Below are 20,837 nucleotides of genomic sequence, written 5' to 3' on the forward strand. Positions count from 1 at the left end.
CTTGAAGCGGATAAAAAGCACGGTATAAGAATGCGGAATACAGCGAAAAAAGAATATGATTTGGTGCTTGAAGAGAATCTCGAAAAAAATGACCCCTGAATAATCTACGATCACAGCCATTGTAATTTCTGTAAGGATGAACGACCAACTGTTATTCCAAACCGTTGTATTACAAAGTCACGAAAATGTCAGAATTCCGGACTATTGCTAATGCCACGGTTCCTACGGAACGCGACGAAATGTCAACACTGCTTATCAGATCGCAGATTTGAATTGTACGTGCTGTTTATGTGTAGCACAACGAACCTCAGTTACGATGTAAAGTGCTCAACGGAGATTTGTAAAAGTAACCGAAGATTTAAAAGACTAAAGAGAAGAAATTTTCGACCGGAAATTCGGTCGTTAAGCAATCGGAGTACCAAATATTTACATTATTGATTGAATGATAAATTTTGCATCGAGCAGTGATTGAATTGCGGGGAACCCTTGCGAATTCCGTTCGTTGTATCGATTTGCCAGTCTTGCAGATTCGATTAACCTTTGCCTAATTCTCATATTCCATGCTCGCGACCAGTGCACATGTATTCGATCGATTCACAAGCAATCAATCGACTTCCAGTGAGCCCTCCATTCCCTCCATTTTTAGATCACCGTGCCTGGCCTCGATCCTGCGGTTATGAAAAACTCCCATTGCACGACGATTCGACGATCGAATGGAGTCTCTGGCTACGACGTCCGTATACAAAAACAGACGAAAAATTTCGAAATTGACCGTTAGTGAAGCTGTAATTGGAAAGCAATTTGGAAATTCGTTGAAAGGAAAATATTTATGGAGGCAAAAAATCGATGCTCCGAAGCAAGTCCACTAATTTTACTTGCTCCCGTTTAGCAGTGTTGGACTCGTAAAATTGCAACAGTACACCGGGATATCGTGCAGGAAAGACACGTTTCTCACGCCCATAAAGTAGTTGAAACACCGCTATAAATTTTCGGCTATTTTCACACGAAGGCGTACATATTCTTATATGAGAGAGCACACCCAACATATATACGATTCTGGGCTTCCGAAACGTGCACGGACCAACTGACCGACATGCGAAAGAAGGAACGTATTTGCAATGAAAACTTTCACAGAGATATACACACACGTCATCCGTCAGCGCCCGTCGGACGAGACATTTTCTCACGCTTCTATTCAAACAATTACTCGAAAACTTTAACCGCCGTGAGCACATTTCCTTTTTTTCGTCTTTTGCAAGTTCGGACAGTGTAAGAAACTATTTGAAAAAATGGTCGATTTTCGGTTCATTGTCAAATTTAATTGAATATTGACGAAGAGCATTTAAACAGTATGATCACCAACCATTTTGAAGTTCCTAGTACCGATCGAATCGAACAATCCAAACTATACGTGGGAGAACATTTTTGTCGTCAAATCAACGTTCCGGGTGTATAAAATGCGAGATGATTGGATATTAACAAGCACAAGTGTTAGTGTGAAAACGATCAACTTTAACGGGTCTGAAAGATTCATCGAAAATCATTACTAGTCAATCGTTGATTTTTTTTTCTACATACAGTTCTACATTTTTTCTACATTTTTTTACATTTCTATTCTATAATAGAGACTAGAAATTTCAAAAAGAAAACTATTTCATATGAAATTCTTAAATGGTTAAGTGATTGAATATAATTGAAGACGATGCCGTGCGGCATGACTTTGGTTTGTTTTTCAAGATGGAGAATAGGGTAGCCCTTGATATGGATAAAAAAAAAAATTGATCGCGCCAATTTGAAATTTGGCTATTGACTTTCTGAAAAACCATAAAATTATTTTTATTCCTATTTTTTTTCAAATGCACCACAAGGATGGAAAAAAAATTTTCTTCAGGATCGCAGCGGAACCTTGTAGGACATTTATTCCAGTTTTCAGAACTGCTCTTGAATTTCCTGTACGACCATTGGTTGCAGAGATATTGTCGATCAATAACAAAAGGGTCCTTCTTGATTCAAAGTTAAACATCTCAGCAAAAAATGGTCCTACCGAAGTTTTAAAAAAAGCAAATTGAAGTTGCATAAACCAGTTATCCGGTCCATACCATGGCTTAGTCGAAAAAAAAATTTTTAAGCTTGTGAAATTGAAAAAAAAGCATAAAAATTTACAAATTGTTTTTCTCACACTTTTTCTCAAAATTGCGCAGAACATGTAGCTCTGCATTTTTTTTCCATAAGATTTTGAAACTAGAAACTTGTGAAGCTTCAAAATGCGTTTTTTTAGACCTCGATACGACCATTTTTCACTGAAATACAACATTTTGAAAGATCACTAAAAATTCGGAAAAATTTTTTGACCCTTTAATTTTTTTCGTTAGTGTAGTATGGAAGACCTTATTATTTAATCTGTACATTGAATCGCGCTGGCTTTTCTTTTGCGCTTTAGTTTTTTCTTTTAATACTTGGCATCGAGCCGCTACCGCGTCTCTTGATAGTAATATACAATAACTTTGGAAAGTAGGAAAAAAAATTGACACATAAACCAGATTTAAAAAATCTAAATTTCTCCAATCATACAGAAAAATTGATATTTTACTCTAAGTTTTGGGGGCCGGCGCGATCAATTTTTTTTTTTACCCACATTAAGAGCCACCCTAATAGAGAACAATATTGATTCATACAAATATTGAAGATCGTACAAGCACCCATCGAATATTTGTACTAAAAAATCGAAATGGCACAGATGGTGATATTACGAGGGCTTGAAAAATAAAAAAAATGGGTTTCTCTCCATTCAGCAAAATTACTACCCTCGGACGAATGTGAGGAAAAAAGTCTTTTCTCTGGCTTTCTTTCTTTTTTCCTGAAGTTGAAGGTAACAGTCCGCATAGGTATTCGACAATTTCTGTTGTACGCGATAAAGAAAAACGTTATTTGAATGGGGAAACCGAATACTAGCGAACACGACAAAATATTCGTGGTAATTGTTGGTTCTCACAAATTCCAGGTAACGAGCATTTGTAACCCCAGTCGTAACTCGCCAACGCGAAACTTTGACGCGATTTGAGATACATAAAAAAAACCACGTCATCGTGGACTAATTTTAGTATAATTTTCGGTATCGCGATTATGAACTAATAGTCAATCATTTTGTAAATCACCGAAAGTAATTTCATTTAACGAGCCACTTTGTCGTTGGATAAAAAATTTCAAACGAGCTGCTGCATATCCCTTGACATTTCATTTTATTTTTTTATTCCCTCAAATCAACGTTATTGTTCTATATTATTAAACAACACTATTATTCAAGGGATAGGTTTAGTTATTTAAATTAATTGAAAACAAATTTACATGGTGAAAAAAATATTGTTCATGAAACAAAATCCCATTTGGTTAGTCCAAAATATGGAGGATTCAATACGTTTTTGTTGAATGAACTAAATCATTTACAATTAAAAAATAAAATTAGTTGATTCTACTATATTTTTGTCCAACCAAACGAGATTATGTTCCAACAACACAACTTTTTATTCGGTGTACAGATTCCTCATGTCTGAAGAAAAATAATTTAAAAAAAAAATGTAGAAATCAATGATTTTTTTCACACGTACTACAAAGATTGGAAAAAAATGATTCAATTGTTACAAAACAATCAAAATCGAAGTGAATTCGATAAATTTTCTATGTTATCTTTGCACTTTCTACCCTTGCAGTATACTTATTTCGCTACAATAGAACGAGAGTACGTTTTTGGTAAGACGTGGGGAGGTCGAGTTATTGTGGTAAGCACGCAAGAACGGAGAGGGGGCTTGATGGGGTTGAGACGAATGCTTAAAAGGGCTTCCAACGCCTTTTCGACATGCAGTACGTGAAACGTTGCCGGTAGTGAGAACGCCACAAGCGTCCAGATCGAACTTTCCAGTTTCTTCGGATTACGAGGAGGGACGTTTTTAATTAATTTGAAATCGAAATTGCGGCCTGTTCGAAAAGAGTGACCATTCGAAAGAACTTTTAGTGCTTCGCGAGCAAACATAATCGTCGTATTTCGATTTCTTCGACAAGTCAGACTTTGGTGCACAGTGAACGATCTCTCACCGGATATATTGATAAAATAATCAATTGAAGACGAAAATGAAGAACGCCACGATGATCCACGCCTTAGCACCTGTACTCTTGATCTTACTGTCCTGCACCTCGTTCTCCATAAGCGCTTTAACAACCTTTGGAAAAACGAATCCCCAAACACAGAATCAGCCGCCGCCACCACCGACGCCGGGTGAGCCAGCGAATTGAAAAGTTTAAATAAATTACTGCTTTAGCAATAAAATTTTTTAAATTCATTTCTTGGGTTAATTTTTGTTATAATTGTGAGCACATCCTTCGTGTAGGATTCGAGTATACACAATTCACGTGTACGCAAATCCTTGTTCGTAAAGCTGACTATGATAGAAAAAAAAATACGATAAAAACGGCGTTTTTATCACAGCGGAGTTTTACACTGAACGACGCAATTCACGATGAACTCCAAGAAGAAAAAAAAATAGGATCAATATTCACCGATTCCTTTTTTTTGCTGCAAAGCTATGGGAATCTCCAAAAAATCTATTCTTTTTATTGAAATCCAAAATGATCAAACAGTCCATTGAGATCGATCGGAAGGCTGGAATAAAATAAGTAGAATCCTTGCCAGTAGTGAAATTTTACTTTCGTAATTTTGTAGCGTTATCTTAGTCAACGGAGGAAACGGTTGAAAAAAAAATTTGGAGCTTTGATCGTAGGCTCGTAGTAATTCATCGTAAAAGGGCTGCTGCCCTTTTATTTCAGCAGGGTTATTTCTTCCCACTGGGACGTGGTGGTATCTCGCGGGGGGATCTCGACGTGCGAGTGTCAAGGTCAAGTCAGGCGAATACGAACATGCTAATGTGTCTTTCAGGACACTTGCAGGGTCGACCTCAAACAGAAGAATAAAAAAGCGTAAGAATGAAGAATAAAAGAAAATGAACAGCGAGAAAGAAAAAGGAGGTCGAACGCGTGAACGGATATTCGAAAGTTTGACGTCGGAAAAAAGGGCAACTCTGTGTGTAGAGGTTTTTTCTTTCTTTTCATACTTGGATTACTATCTCGAGATAGGAATAGGCGTGACTTCGGGGCTCAACTTTGAAGGATATACGGCGCAATCTACCCGGAACATTTTGTTTCATGCAGAGACTACATTCCTTTCGTGACAAACTCTTAACCGCCTCGAATAATTACATCTATGACCCTCAGAGATTTCAACAAAAGCACAAACTTTTTTCTCACTATTACACGTACTTTTCGTACCCTTGATATAATTCAACAATGAACCTTGCACCTCAAATAACAAGCTTCAAACTTCCGATAAAACAACATTTTGCACTCGATTTTATCAATTCGCTGCAGTTTAGGATTCGAGTCTACAGAATAGTGGTTTTTTCCACTGGAAAATGTCATTCAAAGTTTGATACGAGTTTATCGAACGCGGTAGAAAAGCGACTTGAATTTTTCTTCTAATGTTGAAATCGATTTTTTTTCGAATTTTGTCAAAGCCCGGATTAACGAATTGTCGCCAACTTATGTACCAATTCTCATCGGAAATTTGTCTCTTTGTTTGCTCCCATGATTAATATTTCCAATTTTTTTTGTATCGTTCCAAATACAGTTGGAAACGCCCGTGAGTGCAAGGTAGAGTCGGACTGCATCACCATTCAAAACACTACGTGCTTGCAAGATCGGCCTCGCGACTCAAAAACACGATGTCTTTGCGGCGATTACACAGCTCCCGTCAATGGGAGATGTAACAACAAAGGGAAAGGTAAATCTTCAGAATTTTCAATGTATCGATATCTACAGATCTTTCTCCTTTCTTGGGTCCTCGTTGTTTCGACCATTCTCTCTTTTTTTTCCAATAAAAGGGATTGGAATCAGAGGGTAGAGAAAAATAAACGACCCACCAAATTCTCTTGCTGCGATGAAGATTAATTGCGAGTTTTTGTTTCACTCATTGTGAAATGGAGAGATTCAAGAAATTTTTTTTTTTTTCACTATCGAACTCGGCAGGTGGGCTATTATGAAATATTAGATGAATATTTTGCCTGCTAATTCGTAAACCGTTGGCCCCCATAGTTAAAATAGTCCACGAATTAGCATAGAGTTACGTGTGCAAACGCAATAATCATGTTTTCTTGAAAGGAAGATAAAAGCGATGTTTACAAATACTGAGGTTCGGGCTATCTTATGCAAATTACGTGTGGATTCTCCAATGACATGGAAGTACGGAAAGCACGTAAAAACGATCACGTACACGCGCAAAAATCCTTGGCTGTACGATCGATTTGTAAATTTAAGAAAACGAAACTGCACGAGGTTCGATTGTTTATTCATCGAAATTTTTTCTTATTTCAATAACGCAGTCATATTTCACATTCGCGAAGGTGCTAATTGCCAGTGATTAAACGTTGATTAGCATTCGTACTTTTTCCCAGAGCCGAGCACTTCGCGCAGGGTTCAAATAACGTCGCACCATTTTCGACCTCAAAAAAAAAATAATATTTTACAACAATTATCCTTTAATGGATGTTGAGCAGGCTATCACCTTTCTTAAAATATATAAATACAACAGTTTTGTTCCGGTGCGTGCGGTAAGCCCCTGCGTGATTTCCTCCAAATCGTTCGCATGTTTCATGCGATCTCGCACGCGAATAAAGTCATACCTTTCCGGGCAACCAAACGCCTTTACATTCACGAGTATTTCGTTCGCTAGATCCCCCCCCAATTTGTTTCACGGAGATTACAAATTCGGTGGGTTCTTTCTTTCCGATCGTAAATCGAGTTCACTGAACATCGCTGAAGAACAAATTTATGAGAATTGCACGCGAATAAAGGTTGTCGCCCGTATCGATTCTCCACCGTTTCCAAAAAAACTTTAAATGATTTAGTTTCCTGAATGTATGAAAATGATTCATGAAACTATTGGAAGATATTTCGAGACTCTTTTGCTCATTGCTATTCGGAACGTTTGAGGCTTCGAGAATCATTAGAAACCGGTTCATAATTATTAAAAAAAAAAAAAAAAATGAAGCTTTGAATACATTCAACGCTCGAGTAATTATCGACAAGTTGAAACATCTTCAAGAAAGCAAGTAATAGATAAATGAACGTGTTGACGAAAATGAATAGAAAATGCAGAGAAGGATGATGATGAAACATGTAAATGAATAGAGTAACTGAAGGAAAAATGAAAAAGGCAGGATATTTTAGTATATCGGAAAGAACAATTATAAACAGGGAGCGGGAGACAATGTAAAAACCCGAAAGAGTACACTTGGAAATAAACTACTATAGAGAAATTGCTGATCCGGTGTGGATGTGAATTTTTTTTACAGCCGCTCATGTACCGTGCAGCGACGATGCGGAATGTCACGATGGTGCAGAATGCGTCAACAAGAATAGCGGATCGAGTGGAAAGGAATGTATCTGCAAAGACGGTTTTTGGGAGGAGAATTGGAAGTGCAATAGTAAGATCTCAGACTAATTATAAGCGTGAGTTACGTAATTTTTTAGCATTCACACCCGTTATTTTCGTATTGCAGATGCAGAAACGATCTTCAGGTCATCGACGATCGCAATTGTCGCGGCGGCGTTGTTATTCGTAAAGGTGACCGGATACTCAACATAAACTTCGAAAATTTGAGTGGCGTAAAAATATTTGAGAAAATTCGTAAAAGAAAAACCTAATCCTAGCGGAGCGAAAACTTGAACGATTGAAGCTAGTCATCTTTTATTTCAGTCTCGTCGATCATGAACCATCTTCATTGTCATGATTTCGCCGGAAAAATTCAGTTACTCGCAATTATCGTTTGTATTATTTCAATAGTAAAATTTAAGCGTCACCGTTATCGTTTCAAATTGTACTTACTCGTAATTACCATTCGTTATATTAAGATGAAATGGCAGCTCGATACTATTCCTGCATCCAAGTTTTCTCGAAGACGATCTACATTGTTCGGAAAACTGAATAATTTTCAGAAGAAATTGCAAGTTTGAAGAGAGCAGTTCAAAAGATTTTGTAAACCTTTTTTGGATTGAAAAGTCGATAATTTATTCTTCAGAACTAAAATTCCCGATTTTCCCGAGTGCAGTAATTACAATAAACATAAAAAAAAAAATAAAAAAATAAAATACAGTAGCATTTTTTGCTTCCAAACAAAATTCCTTTTTTTCAGCTTTTGACAGAAAGGTATCTCTTGCAAAAAGCATAAAATGATTGAGAGAAATCTTGGAATGTCTAAAAACTATGTCATTTCACCTCAAAAGACGCTGGGGACCGCAAACATATCAATCCAGTCAAATTTTTAATCAACCTTAACATTTAAGCCAAATCAAACAGCAAATTTAAACCGATATAAAAAGAATGAAAAAAAGTAACAATATTCAATCAAAAATATCTCAAGCCATCTGAAAAAATCATTTCTTCCCTTCGGGACATTCGACTAATTTCATCGAATTTTCTTGTTCAATTTCGCGCAATGAAATTACCTGAAAAATTGCTTTGTACATTGGATATCTATCTCAATCGAATTCTTCGTGTCTCCGGACTCCAGCATTCTGAATCGCGTTACTTGTAGAAACTAGAAGATTTTTGGCTCCGAATAAAATTTTCAAATGCGAATCAGGCGGAACCAGTAGCTTTTTGAGCCACCGTTGCCTTATACTATCGCCCGAGTGCGCTAATTTACTATATCTATGATAAAAGTCATTTTTGAAAGTCCACATGAATATTCACTGATTACAGGCAGCGTCTGATACAAAGTCAATTTTAATGCCACATCAAGCATAAGTGGTTTGACAAAAAATGAGAATCAGAAGTTCATCAAGATTAAGATTTCATTTTATTCTGGTACACTAAAAATTTCACAACTTAATTTCACATTAATTTAGCTGCTGAAAATGTTTAATTCCTGTTAAAATCATTTATTGAATATTATCTCAAGTAATTGGGAACAAAAAAAATGAAGTCATTCCATTTTTCACAGTTTATGAAGGATTTCTCCTTGATTTGATCGAACGTGTTTCGGAAATCCGATGGTACTCCTGATTTCATTAGATAAAAAAATCATTTGCATTTTTTTCTTTCATATCAAATTTTATTCTAAAAAATTCATCCACTCCAATCGAAACTATCGTGGAGTTCAATCGCTCTTTTTGGACAGTATTCACAAAGGAAAATGGAAAATTGATTGTAAAATGGAAGCGCTATGATCATTTGAGATGCCGAAAATAAGAGCTCGGAGTGAACACGTTCGACTATGATCTTCACGACACATAAATCATATAATATTATAAATTTTACGATCTCGTAGCGTTAGATTGCATTTTGTAAAGTTTGTATCTTAGATATCTGGTTAGATCTTCATTGTTATATACAATACAAAATATATTAATTATGTATAGCATATAAATCGTTTCTGTGAGTTTGTTGGTTTTCGTGTTTAAATTGTAAATTACAATCGCATGTGCACCTAATAAATACTGAAGGAAATAAACAAAATATTTCAATTTTCTATTTTTTTTTCCGGAATACGACGCAGGCCAAGGATTCGCCAACTTTTCCACCGAATGAAAATGCGGGTGTATGCAAACTGCAAACGACGTCAAAGTCTAAAACAATATAATAAAATTAATTTTTAACAAATCAATTTTAGGACTGAAAAAAATACTTTGAGAACTGACAGGTACTTTTTCGGAATCGAACTCGTTAAATTGTAGCAAAAATCTTTCATTTTTTAAAACAGTTATTCAATTGATCTTTATAGTCCAGTTATTTGGTGCTCAGGAAGTGGGGTTACCTGGAAAGTTTTCCGGGAGTTTTGAAAATTATTAACTTTATAGATTTCGACGTGCTCCTTTCAAATTTCCACTTTGCCACCTCGTATCTTTGCCGCTCGTGCCACCATATTGAAAAAATGGCATCCAGAAACAGTTTCTTGGCAATATCTCCTTCCCGACTCATTTTACAGTAAAAATAGTTATGTAACAAATTAAACTAAAGAAAATTTCCTACAATTTAAATGCTTACCATTTTTTTCGTAAAATCAATAGTTTCGGCGTACGAGAACCGCAAACCAAGATACATTTACACCAACACGCGTTTTTCGTATATTAACGGAAAATATTTCACCATGCATTGAAAATCCGGTCTTCCACTGTCTGAGTAGGTTCTCAGTTCGTCATCGAGCAAGTTAGTCCCTGCATTGTTCACGTATACAGTATATAGAGGGGAGAGCAGGGCAAAGCGGAACATCCCCCCGAAAATTTAGAACATTTTTTTCCTATTGGAAATCTGCAAAATTTCGTTATTCGGCTGAGAAAACGCTTCGAAAATTTAATTTAAAAAAAAAAAAATATTTTTATTGAAAATTAAAATGATTTTTTTCAATAAAAAAATTGATCTATCGGCTCAAGATAAGTCGTGAAATAGTTATTATTATTGAAAATATAGATATTTCAAACATGTGTGATGTTTATACAATTTTATCTCATTTACGATAACTTCATTTTTTTGAGGATACACACCTGAAAGGAGGGGAAATTACAACTCTTTTGCTTTTTTGGTAACTCCACGGAAAACAAATATAACATTTATACAATAAAACAATAGCAGTTCCAGATGTTCTAGGAAACGAAGACGATCCTGATGAACTATCAATTACATAACCACATAACAGTCGTAAATTGTGATTAAAATTTAAATCTGAATTATTTCCGCATAAGAATGGTTTTTTCTCCATTATAATATAGATATGAAATCTATAAAGTCAGCAATTTTCAAAACTCCCGGCAAACTTTCCAGGTAAAACTACCAAATCTGGACTATTAAAAAAGTGAATGATTGTATTTATCAAATTTACGTCCCAGGGAATGGATAGTTGGGATTCAAAAAATGACTTGATGAGCAAATAGTTCGGAATTTTCTAAAAACGTTTTGCATGCTAGAATTTTTGGTTGCTAAAATGTATAAGAAATTCAAGTTGCCGCAGAGTGTGTATACAAGAATTACAAACTGCATGTGTATATCAAAAACACGTTTTTCCCAAAGTGAATTTGCAGCAATTTTGGATTTTGAGCGTATGTGCATATATTGATGCTCGAAGTGAGTCGTTCAACTCTTTTTATACATACATCTTGGCTGCCAACAGTTTATGAAAGAGCTCAAGTGATAGAAAAAAGCATGAACCATACCGCCCTGGAAATGTGTTATCAGCTCATCCTTGGTCCAATTGCACGATGAAATAACGAGATATCCATCTGGCCTGAGAATATTGCAAACATTTTTTATGTACTTCGTTCTCTGACCTTGAGGATCATCAGGGTTCAAGCTTATGGCATCATAAGTTCCTTTGTCATGAATTAATTTGAAATCATTCGCCAACGAGCTGCTCTCGATATCAAGAATGTCGCAAACCATCAAATTAATGGTAGAAGAAGGAACTTCACTGCTGTCTTGCAATATCTTGGAGGCAAGATCAACAGCTTTTTCAGAGTAATCTATTCCTGTAAGCTGAGTGAAACCATTTTTGGATAACTCTATTAACGTCCAACCGTTACCACAGCCGATATCCACAATTTTATCGGTTGGTGATAAGTCAAGTTCTTTGCTGATGTACCTGAAAAAGTGAAACATTTCAATAAGTTTGAATCACCATAATTATTTTATAAAAGTAACTTGATAATTGTTTTCCGTGCAAATCTTAATAATGAACAATTCTGTGAAATAATTCTATGAAACCAAAATACTGAATTTCCGAAGGAGGAAATAACAATCTGGGTGATAATAATTATTTTTCCAGGACGATGGCGCCACAATACAGTTTCAGTAAACAGGGAACAAGGAATAAGTTCGTAAACATAAACCCAATGCTGAACATCAAAATATGGATTTTAAGTCAAATTTTTACCTGACAACTTTACGAGCATTTTGCTCACCAAACCAGACTTCACCGACATCCCCGTGATCTTTAAAATTTTCTATTTCACGGTCATAAATCTTTTCCCAGCTGTAAAATTCCAAATATCAAGCATGTTTTCCGTTGGTTTGAGGTTAGAATATAGATTGTTCACTCCGGCAGAAAGACGTTACTTACTAATCCAATGTTCCCAACTCCGAGGCATTGAGTTCTTCACTTTCACTCATGATTTCCGATGACCAAAAATTTATTTTTCAATTGTATGTACTTAATAATTATCACTGAAAAGTAGATTGGGGTGCAAATTGACCACGCTTGCACACGGTTTAGAGCGTGCTAGGCTGTTAGGATTATGTGACCTAACCTCTACCACAAAGAAAAATAATCACATAACACATAACATAACCTAGTTTAATAGCAGGGACGAAAGCCGGAAAACACCTGAGACCTGAGACACCTGTGTTAGATCGGTCAGATTTAAGGCCGCGTTCCGCGTATATCGAACCCGGCAAATATATAAATATTGGGTACGTTTAAGTGCTGTACCCTCCACCACCACGTTGCGGACCCTATACAAAACTATCGTGTCATCGTACGTAATAATTACTCAACATCGAGGAAAAACTTGCTTATTCATACTTACTTTCAAGTTTTCCGTGGATAATACATCGCACCATAAGATAATTTTAGAATTGTAAAGAAAAATGAGTATCGTCAACTTTTCAAATATGCTGTCATTCGGTGAGTAAACAAAGCCTTGAATACTTAACGAAAACAATAAAAACATAATGAACAGTAATTGAACTTTATTATTTTTTTTTATTAATGTTCAGGGACTCGATACACGAGAAACATCTCTTTGATCATAAGATCGATGTCAGTTGTGGTACAACCAAATTATGAGGAAATAATTAAGCCGAAAACAGCTGTCTTGATGTTAAATATGGGTGGGCCAACGCATACTGATCAAGTTCCTGATTACCTGTTGCGTATCATGACTGATCGAGATATGATTCAGCTGCCTGTGCAAAGGTGCTTGCAATCATTCATTGTGATTCCACCCCCTAGAATTCACTGTGCTTTTTTCATGGATTCAGTTTTTGGGTTCCAAAAAGATGGTTCTATCATGAATTTTGTTATTTACCATGTTAAACAACAGGAACTTGTGTGATCTCAGTAAGCCAAACTTCAAAATTATGAAATGTTGAAGGATTCATCATTCACACTTTAAAAAATTGGTGTTGTTTTTTGAAGTTGATGAATTGAAGATGAAAAAATGATAGGAATTTTAACAGGATTTGATTTACTCAAAATCAGTTGTTTCTTTGTCATTCAGATATTTTGTCTTTTGATTCATGTTCGTACATAAGAAAATTTACAAAAAGTTACCTCCCTACAGTCAATTGGGCCCATGGATTGCAAAACGACGTTCTCCTGAAGTACAAAAAAAATATGCTGAAATAGGCGGTGGCTCTCCCATTCTCAAATGGACCAATCTTCAGGGAAAATTGTTGTGCGAAAATCTTGACAGAGTGTCACCTGAAACTGCTCCGCACAAGCATTACGTAGCATTTCGTTATGCTGATCCTTTAACAGAGGATACACTGCAGCAAATAGAGAAGTAAGAATTTTTCAACATGATTTGATCAAGGGTAGAAAAAAAATTTGTTTCCGCTTGCATTACATGACAAAGAAAAAAATGAAGGTAATGTTATCAATTTTTTGTATTTTTCAGGGATGCTCCAGAACACACAGTTATATTTTCTCAGTATCCGCAGTACAGCTGCGCAACAACAGGATCTAGTTTTAATGCTATTTATCGATATTATAAAAACAGGTAAATACCATTATTGACTGAAATAACATCATGATTAGCTAAAAGTTCAATTTTCAAAGCCGTACAAACTCATGAGCTTTGCAATTAAAGAAAATCACATGCCAATTTTACCCCCACCACCGCGAATCGTTTTATTTAGAGAAAGTATATTCTCGGTGAGAGCCTCAGGCCAGCAGACGACAGGGCTGTCAATGTACTTGTCCCGAGACTCTACCGAGTCTCTTGATAAATCTATTTATTAATGAAGATTGTCATCTTGATAAATAGAGAATTACCGAAGAACATGAAGTGGAGTGTCATTGATAGGTGGTCAACGCATCCACTTCTAGTCAAGAGTATAGCACTAAGGATCGAAGAAGAGCTAAAGCATTTTCCAGAAAATGAAAGAGACCAAGTTATACTATTATTTTCTGCGCATTCCTTGCCGTTGAAGGTTTGTATTTTTATAACTCGTAGATTTGTTCTTTCCTGATGTTAAATCTTTAAAGTCATTGTGTCTGTGATAGGCTGTCAATAGGGGAGATGCATATCCATCAGAAGTTGGTGCCACCGTTAATGCAGTGATGCAGGAGTTAGATCACAAAAATCCTTACTGTTTGGTATGGCAATCAAAGGTATTGATTTTTATGACTTTTTTATATTTTCATTACTTCATAATAAATACTAATATCATATTCATTACGGTAAACCCGAGAAAATAGAAAGCTGAATTTCAAATAACGCTGAAGTTTCCAACGTCGGAGTCCAACGAAATAAACGAAAAAAACGTTTGTAATTCACCGACTTTTTATTTCACGAATCGTTGGTGCAGCTTGAAAAACTACGAATCGCAAATTTGGCAGGGAACAAAATAGGAGAATTACTGGAATTATTGGAGAGTTTTTTTCGATCATTTTGTTGGACTCCAACGTTGGAAACTTCAGCGTCATAATTTCAAATGAAATTTTATTTGAAAAATCCTTGCACTACGATGATTAGAAATAGGTTGAAAAATATTTAAATCCAGTACTTATGATCTATGAAATTTGTAGCAGAACTAGTTGAAATAAAAGACAAAGCCAAATGTACAATTTGTCTGTTTTGCGTTCCTTAGTAATACCGACGTGATTAAAAGATTTTTTATATAAAAAAAAGTTACATTGGGAACGATCTCGCCTAATTGAGTAATATTACGAAATCAGAAAACATTCTTTAATTTAGTTCTAATTCGACTCGACAAGAGTAGCACTTGAAGAATATAATTGGAATGACAAAAAAAAACAAAAGGAAATTCTTTCGGATTGAGGGAACAAATAGATGACCTTGAATCCACTTTGCGTCAATTGATTAATTCCGAGACAGATGGCAATCGCAAGCGTCTTAAGTTATGAGATCTCGCTATTTACCGTCTCGATGCAGTTGATTTGTCAGTTTACTGCAAATATATTTTTCATTTATCTTTCAGGTCGGGCCTTTACCATGGCTAGCTCCATTCACCGATGATGCTATTAAAGAGTACGTCAAACACGGGAAAAAACACTTCATTCTAATACCAGTGGCTTTCGTCAACGAGCACATTGAAACTCTTCATGAAATGGATATTGAATACTGTCACGATTTAGGAAAGGAGGTAAGATTATTACATATAATGTTAATGGATTAAATAAAGTAAACTAGGAACGCAAAAATGATTTAGAAGGTCTAATTGCATAGCCGCATGAAGTAAATCTGTTCAACAATGGTTGGGGCTTCAAAAAACAAGGGCTTACACGGATTTTTTATAAACTTGTCGGAAAAATAAATAGGATGATTGACTTTTCATGATCGCTTAATGCTTTATCGAATATTTCAATAATATAATTCGATCGAAAATAGTCTAAATGCTCATTTTCGTTTTGGTTTCTCTCAGTTGGGGATCAAAAACATAAGAAGAGCAGCTGCGCCGAACGACCATCCCATTTTCATCGATGCCCTTACGGATATCGTTAGCAAGCATTTGAGATCCAATCGCCCGGTAAATCCGAAATTCTTGACGAGATGTCCACATTGCGTAAATGCTAACTGCGGTTTAAGCAAAACTTGGTACTCCAAAATCTGTAAAATATGATCGAAAAGAATAGAAGTTGGGCTATGGTGTGAAAATAAATATTAATTACCGGGATAACAAACTTGGGGTTGGTGAGAAGGTAAACCATTTTGGCATTTGTGGCTTATGAAATTATGTGTTAAAACACATGAAGAAATATTTCTACAATCATTGAAATCGCACAGTATTTTTCGTTTGTCAACTGAGCTTGTCAACCATCGTTTGGGAGTATATTTATATTGTACAGTTATACTCATTGCAAACGTGTAATCTGCGTATACGCTTGTGACGCTTTATATTTTGCCAGAGCTCTATTTTTTTGTCACAAATAATATCTTCTATTGCTCCGACAATAAAATTCTCTTCATAGAAACGAGTCTTGAGAAAATATTATTTTAGGATTCAACGTCTGATGCAATTTTCTACGAACTGAGTATATTTTTCAAAAGTTTATTATTTTATAGGTCTGCAAATAATCACTATTTGAAGAGCAATAACTTCAATCTTTTTCATCAACGAACCATGGCTGATGGTAATCATGAAATAAGATCGACATTCCGAAGATCTTTTTTGAATTTTGTTTACAGCTGAACATTTTGTTGCAATTATTAAACAAACAATTTCCCATGAAAGCATTCTCGTAACATTTTATAGAGTTGAAAAATTTTCTGTACAGTCCACATAAAAAATGGAATTTTCGAATGTATCTCCTGATTTATGGTTTAAAACTTTTATGATTTGCATATTTTCTAGGATTTTTTACATTCTTTAAGCTGTACCATTTTGAAAGAAAAATTGTTCACGATTGAAATTTCCAACGTTTATAATCAGTCCACACGAGTGACTCATTGTTCAAACTAGAATTAAGAGAATCATTTTTTCCAGTAAAACGACCGGAAAAAATGATTCTCTTAGTTCTAGTTTGAACAGTGCGTCACTCGTGTGTACTTTTGTACTTTTTTCGACCGTTTCCTGGTCGTACAATCCGCTAGGATTTTGAGAGGGAGAATTTCCTCAGAGTTAGAAAAGTTCCGAGTGAATTATCAGTCGATCTAAAGACGTATTTAAGATTTTTACGAGTCTAAAAAAAAAAAAAAAATAGGAATGAAAGAAATGGAAACTCTCCGTCTTGAAACTAAAAATTGATATTTTAATGATTTATAAAGGTTTTCAAATTTTCCTTGAAGTTTTAATGGACCACAATTTTTAGGCAGGAAAATCAAAAGAAAACCGAGCTGCCCTTAATATTTTTTTTTTATTGTTTTGAATTTTTTGGAATCCGCTGTGAGAGTGGCATAACAAAACAATATCAAAAATGCCCGCCGTGTGTACTTATGACTTTTTGTTCCCGTAGATAAACTGCGAGAGTTTCGTTATTTCTTTCGCAGCAGTCGATAATACACATTTTATATACGTATATATAGTAATTTTATTCATGCGTCATGAAATCGCATGCGCAGCGCTGCTTCTCTTGTGGTGCACCGTGCTTACTCTTGCCGGGAGACAGTGACGTTCCAAGATGTCGGAGTGCCACGGTTTAGTGTACGTGCTGAAACGAAAACAAAAACATTGCATTTTCATTATGGGAGGTTATGTTTCTTGGTATATGCACCCTTCCCCATTCGTCTAGTGTGCACACCACGTTGACACCACGAATAAAGGATTATTTAAATAATTGAATCCTCATTCCTAGTTCCGAAAGCCTCGTGCACTATCTTCATAACCGTATAAATGCATGAACTAAATTAACAATCACGTTTCCTTAAAGATTAACACAGTGTCGAGGAAGGAATAAAAAAAATACATCCTGAAAAACCGGAAGTGCTCACGCGACAGCCTCAAAGTTCCTAGTGTAAATATGAAATAATCGACAAGCTATTTAACAAACAAGCCGCAGAGTAGCTTCGAATATAAAAAACTGGAACGCTAAAAAATTATTGAAAACTGCGTAATTGTGATATGAAACAATTTTCAAGATTCCCGGAGTAATATTTTCGGGGAATGGACTTTTATTTGCGATTTGCAAAAGGTCGGTTGAATGTTTCGTGGAAATTGAGGAGCTAAATGGATAAACATTTATGCAATTGTATCGACCTCAAGTTGTTTACCCTGTCAATTAATCATGTGGTTGGTATTAAAGCAAAAAATGTCATTGAATATTTAACAATGAACAAATTCACACGTGTAACCATCAGTTGATGACGCAAATATTGCGAATACTCCAGTGGAAAATGGTTACGAAAAATTGGAGGTGATACTGACTAACGGTGGGTGGAAGTTTACTGGGGTGAAATAGTAGCTTTTGTTTTTTGTAGGTTAAAAATATTTATTTTAAGACAAACGCCGATGTATTTACGTTATTCCGCATTTGTCAATTCATTTCAGCGGCCTTTGAGCGCGTTTTGTTGTTATCCGTACAACATTATTACCAATGAGTATAAACACAGGAGGAACGCGCGACAAGAGAATATATTTTGCACATGGAATGTAATAAATCGATTAGCGCCCTCTGTCCAAATATTGTGCCTTGAAGGGCTAGAGGGGGTTTTCGCGTCTGTATATAATATATACATTTACGTATATATAGATAAAGGTAGTTGGGGGTTTGTTGTTGTCGCGTATGCGCAGAAGCGCGCGGGCTCTTGTTGAGCGTGGCGCCGTCCCTGCGGCACACGGAACTGTATGGTGGTATATAATCAGGAGTATAACGCTTACGGAGCTCAGTGCATGTCATGCTTTGGTGGTGCGCGGTGCTGTGATGGCGGCTAGAGTGCGGTTGAAGATGCAATGCGGCACAGTGTCGTTGATGCCGTTTGTTGTTGTTTTTGTTGTTGTTGTTGTTCTGTGCGGTGCGGACGTTGTTAGTGCTATGTTCGAGCATCGGCAATGCAATCATCAGCATCCACAAGCCCATGAGGTAAGTCCTTCGACCCTTATTTCTTTTCATTATCGTTTTTAAAGTCAATCTTCGCAATGAACCTCCCAGAGGATTTTGTTTTTGTATAACGATAATTATGTAAAACTATGATCGATAGTATTTTAACTTTTGTTTTGACGTTCGAACCGTTTTCTCGGCCCTCTATCTGCCTGTCTCTTCGAGTCGTCCTTTTTCCCAAACCCCCTTCTATCTGTCTGACGGTCGCGCCGGTATGTCTCGTGCCACGAGGTTCCTTCGTCGTGTGGCGCTTCAGAAATCACAGTACGATACACAATCCATTCAACACGCTTTTCCTTTTTTCTCTTTTACACGTTTATTATTTGTTTTCACTTTTTCCCTATAACCTCGTTGTCCACGTGTTTCTAACCACACAATTATTCTACTTTACCGAACCTTTGTTTTACTCAAACGTCAAATCAGTATCCTCTACTCGTTTTGTTTTGTGTCGTATTCGAGCCGAGGAATTTAAACACTGAAACCGGTTGCACTGCCTGTCAAACGAGTCTAAAGTTTTTGGAATTTATGCCAATGTTCCATCGTAACCTTTTATTCGTTATTTAATCGTGGATTACGATTTTCATTCATTTTATTGTTGAGTCCACATAGCCTTTTCATTGTTATTCTTCAGTATTGAACAATTTCTTTATAAAAATGATGTTAAAATGGCATAAAAGGGCAGGAAACTTGTACCAATGACAGAGCCATGATTCTAATTTTAACAGAATCATGCTTACCGACTATTGCTGTATATAACGATGGTGTTGACGTAAAATTTCTCTGTATAAAGTAAAGTACGCTTCTACTACCACAGTCCGTAACGAAATAAATAGAAACAAAGAGCACCTTCAATTTTTACGATGGGATACTCTCGTTTATTTTTTTCATTCACGAGTTATGGAATTGAATGGGGAAAAAAGGTATTATAAATTTTTCTATTGTCAACAGATCCCTTTTGAATCTATTTCATAACATTTTTATAGTACTCTATTGTGATTCGAGTTTATAGCTTATTTGAAAACATTATTGAAAATAAATGAAATCTAAGTATTTGCCTCGAAGTTCAATATATTCGAGTGATTTGTTAAATTTCAAGATGTTTTGTTTTTTATTCAATTCGAACGCTAATCATCTCATTCGATTTCTTGGTAAGAGCTCTTATCTCGATAACTGGAGTGATAGACGCCATGGTCGTCTTGAAAACAAATGATAACTTTGGAAAACTTGGAAAAAAATAAAAATCAAACGAGAAACTTGTAAAAAATATCGAGATTGTCAGGAAATTTGATGAAAATAATGTATTTTCATCCAATACAACATTTTTATTTATAATCATACCATTGTGATGAGATTAATAATTACATTAATATTCAGCACAATAATATTTATCTTTTTCTTCGTTATTCACGTTTTCATCAGCACGTTTAATGAGATAATGATACACGTGCTGATTTAAGTTTGGGAACATGATTCAAGGTGGCTGACAGGAAAAAAATCACAAATTGCAATAGAAGATAAGATTCTCCTCTACAAAGCAATACTCAAACCAACATGAACGTATGGTATATACAGTTATGGGAAACCGCCAGCAAATCTAATATAGAAATATTGCAGAGATTCCAATCGAAAACTCTAAGAATAATCGCAAATGCGTTGTACTATGTGAGCAATAACACTCTACACAATGATCTGAAAACACCATATGTCAAATAAACCATCCAAGAACACAGCAGGAGATACACACAAAGACTCCAAAAACATCCAAATGCACTGGCTCGCAACTTCTCGACCGAACCAATGAAATAAGAAAACTGAAACGTGTATAAAGCCTCTCGATCTGATGAATGGATCGGAGTTTTTCAATCTCGACCATTAATATGAAGAAAAAAATATAAGATCATCGAAGGCAAATGCAAAATCATCGCTAGATGGAATACCAGTGGGTCATCCATTCTAAACTATAAAAGGAAATCGAAAAATTTAATTGCACAGCACAATTATGAAATGTTGCCCACGGAACAG

The 20,837-nt window shown here is 35.7% G+C and overlaps 4 protein-coding genes across 7 annotated transcripts in view; 3 read left to right on the forward strand and 1 right to left on the reverse strand.

Moving 5' to 3' along the window:
• The first annotated feature begins 3,740 nt into the window (after positions 1-3,740).
• Positions 3,741-9,571, forward strand: sosie. The gene is made up of 4 exons (XM_043413098.1): positions 3,741-4,270; positions 5,675-5,827; positions 7,398-7,529; positions 7,605-9,571. Exons 1-4 carry the CDS (start codon positions 4,126-4,128, stop codon positions 7,688-7,690), a joined length of 516 nt encoding a protein of 171 aa, XP_043269033.1. The 5' UTR covers positions 3,741-4,125; the 3' UTR covers positions 7,691-9,571.
• Positions 8,970-12,297, reverse strand: LOC122407104 (EEF1A lysine methyltransferase 2). 3 transcript variants are annotated; one of them, XR_006260144.1, is made up of 6 exons: positions 12,156-12,297; positions 11,970-12,068; positions 11,254-11,678; positions 10,091-10,354; positions 9,861-10,019; positions 9,589-9,672 (listed from the first exon to the last, which is right to left on the reverse strand). XR_006260144.1 is itself a non-coding variant. In XM_043413097.1 (4 exons), exons 1-4 carry the CDS (start codon positions 12,203-12,205, stop codon positions 9,575-9,577), a joined length of 672 nt encoding a protein of 223 aa, XP_043269032.1. In that variant the 5' UTR covers positions 12,206-12,297; the 3' UTR covers positions 8,970-9,574. The 3 variants fall into 3 exon arrangements, 1 of the variants encoding a protein (XP_043269032.1); XR_006260145.1 differs by lacking the exon at positions 9,861-10,019; XM_043413097.1 differs by lacking the exons at positions 9,861-10,019; positions 10,091-10,354 and having other exon boundaries at positions 8,970-9,672.
• A 258-nt stretch (positions 12,298-12,555) lies between these two features.
• On the forward strand, positions 12,556-16,253 carry FeCH (ferrochelatase, mitochondrial). The gene is made up of 8 exons (XM_043413096.1): positions 12,556-12,719; positions 12,812-13,010; positions 13,378-13,599; positions 13,714-13,815; positions 14,083-14,248; positions 14,322-14,429; positions 15,260-15,424; positions 15,704-16,253. Exons 1-8 carry the CDS (start codon positions 12,683-12,685, stop codon positions 15,899-15,901), a joined length of 1,197 nt encoding a protein of 398 aa, XP_043269031.1. The 5' UTR covers positions 12,556-12,682; the 3' UTR covers positions 15,902-16,253.
• Positions 16,254-16,378: 125 nt separating this feature from the next.
• Positions 16,379-20,837, forward strand: part of Invadolysin (leishmanolysin-like peptidase, invadolysin) — a 334,327-nt gene continuing 329,868 nt past the window's right edge. For both annotated transcript variants that reach the window (XM_043413088.1, XM_043413089.1), the window contains exon 1: positions 16,379-18,797. In XM_043413088.1, coding sequence (XP_043269023.1) covers positions 18,501-18,797 — 297 coding nt within the window. In that variant the 5' untranslated portion in view covers positions 16,379-18,500. The remainder of the gene's footprint in view (positions 18,798-20,837) is intronic.

The sequence above is a fragment of the Venturia canescens genome, chromosome 2 (genome assembly GCF_019457755.1).
Source record: "Venturia canescens isolate UGA chromosome 2, ASM1945775v1, whole genome shotgun sequence".
In the NCBI taxonomy this organism is placed as follows: Eukaryota; Metazoa; Arthropoda; class Insecta; order Hymenoptera; family Ichneumonidae; genus Venturia; species Venturia canescens.

Coding starts and splice junctions, on each gene's coding strand:
- sosie (XM_043413098.1), top strand. CDS start 4,126: ATGAAGAACGCCACGATGATCCACGCCTTAGCACCTGTACTCTTGATC. Junction 4,271..5,674: donor GCCGCCACCACCGACGCCGG/GTGAGCCAGCGA, acceptor TTCCAAATACAG/TTGGAAACGCCCGTGAGTGC. Junction 7,530..7,604: donor GGAGAATTGGAAGTGCAATA/GTAAGATCTCAG, acceptor TTCGTATTGCAG/ATGCAGAAACGATCTTCAGG.
- LOC122407104 (XM_043413097.1), bottom strand. CDS start 12,205: ATGAGTGAAAGTGAAGAACTCAATGCCTCGGAGTTGGGAACATTGGAT. Junction 11,679..11,969: donor AATGCTCGTAAAGTTGTCAG/GTAAAAATTTGA, acceptor TCACTTTTTCAG/GTACATCAGCAAAGAACTTG. Junction 9,673..11,253: donor GATAACACATTTCCAGGGCG/GTATGGTTCATG, acceptor ATATTGTTTTAG/ACTTTGACGTCGTTTGCAGT.
- FeCH (XM_043413096.1), top strand. CDS start 12,683: ATGAGTATCGTCAACTTTTCAAATATGCTGTCATTCG. Junction 13,816..14,082: donor TATCGATATTATAAAAACAG/GTAAATACCATT, acceptor CTTGATAAATAG/AGAATTACCGAAGAACATGA. Junction 14,430..15,259: donor GTTTGGTATGGCAATCAAAG/GTATTGATTTTT, acceptor TTTATCTTTCAG/GTCGGGCCTTTACCATGGCT.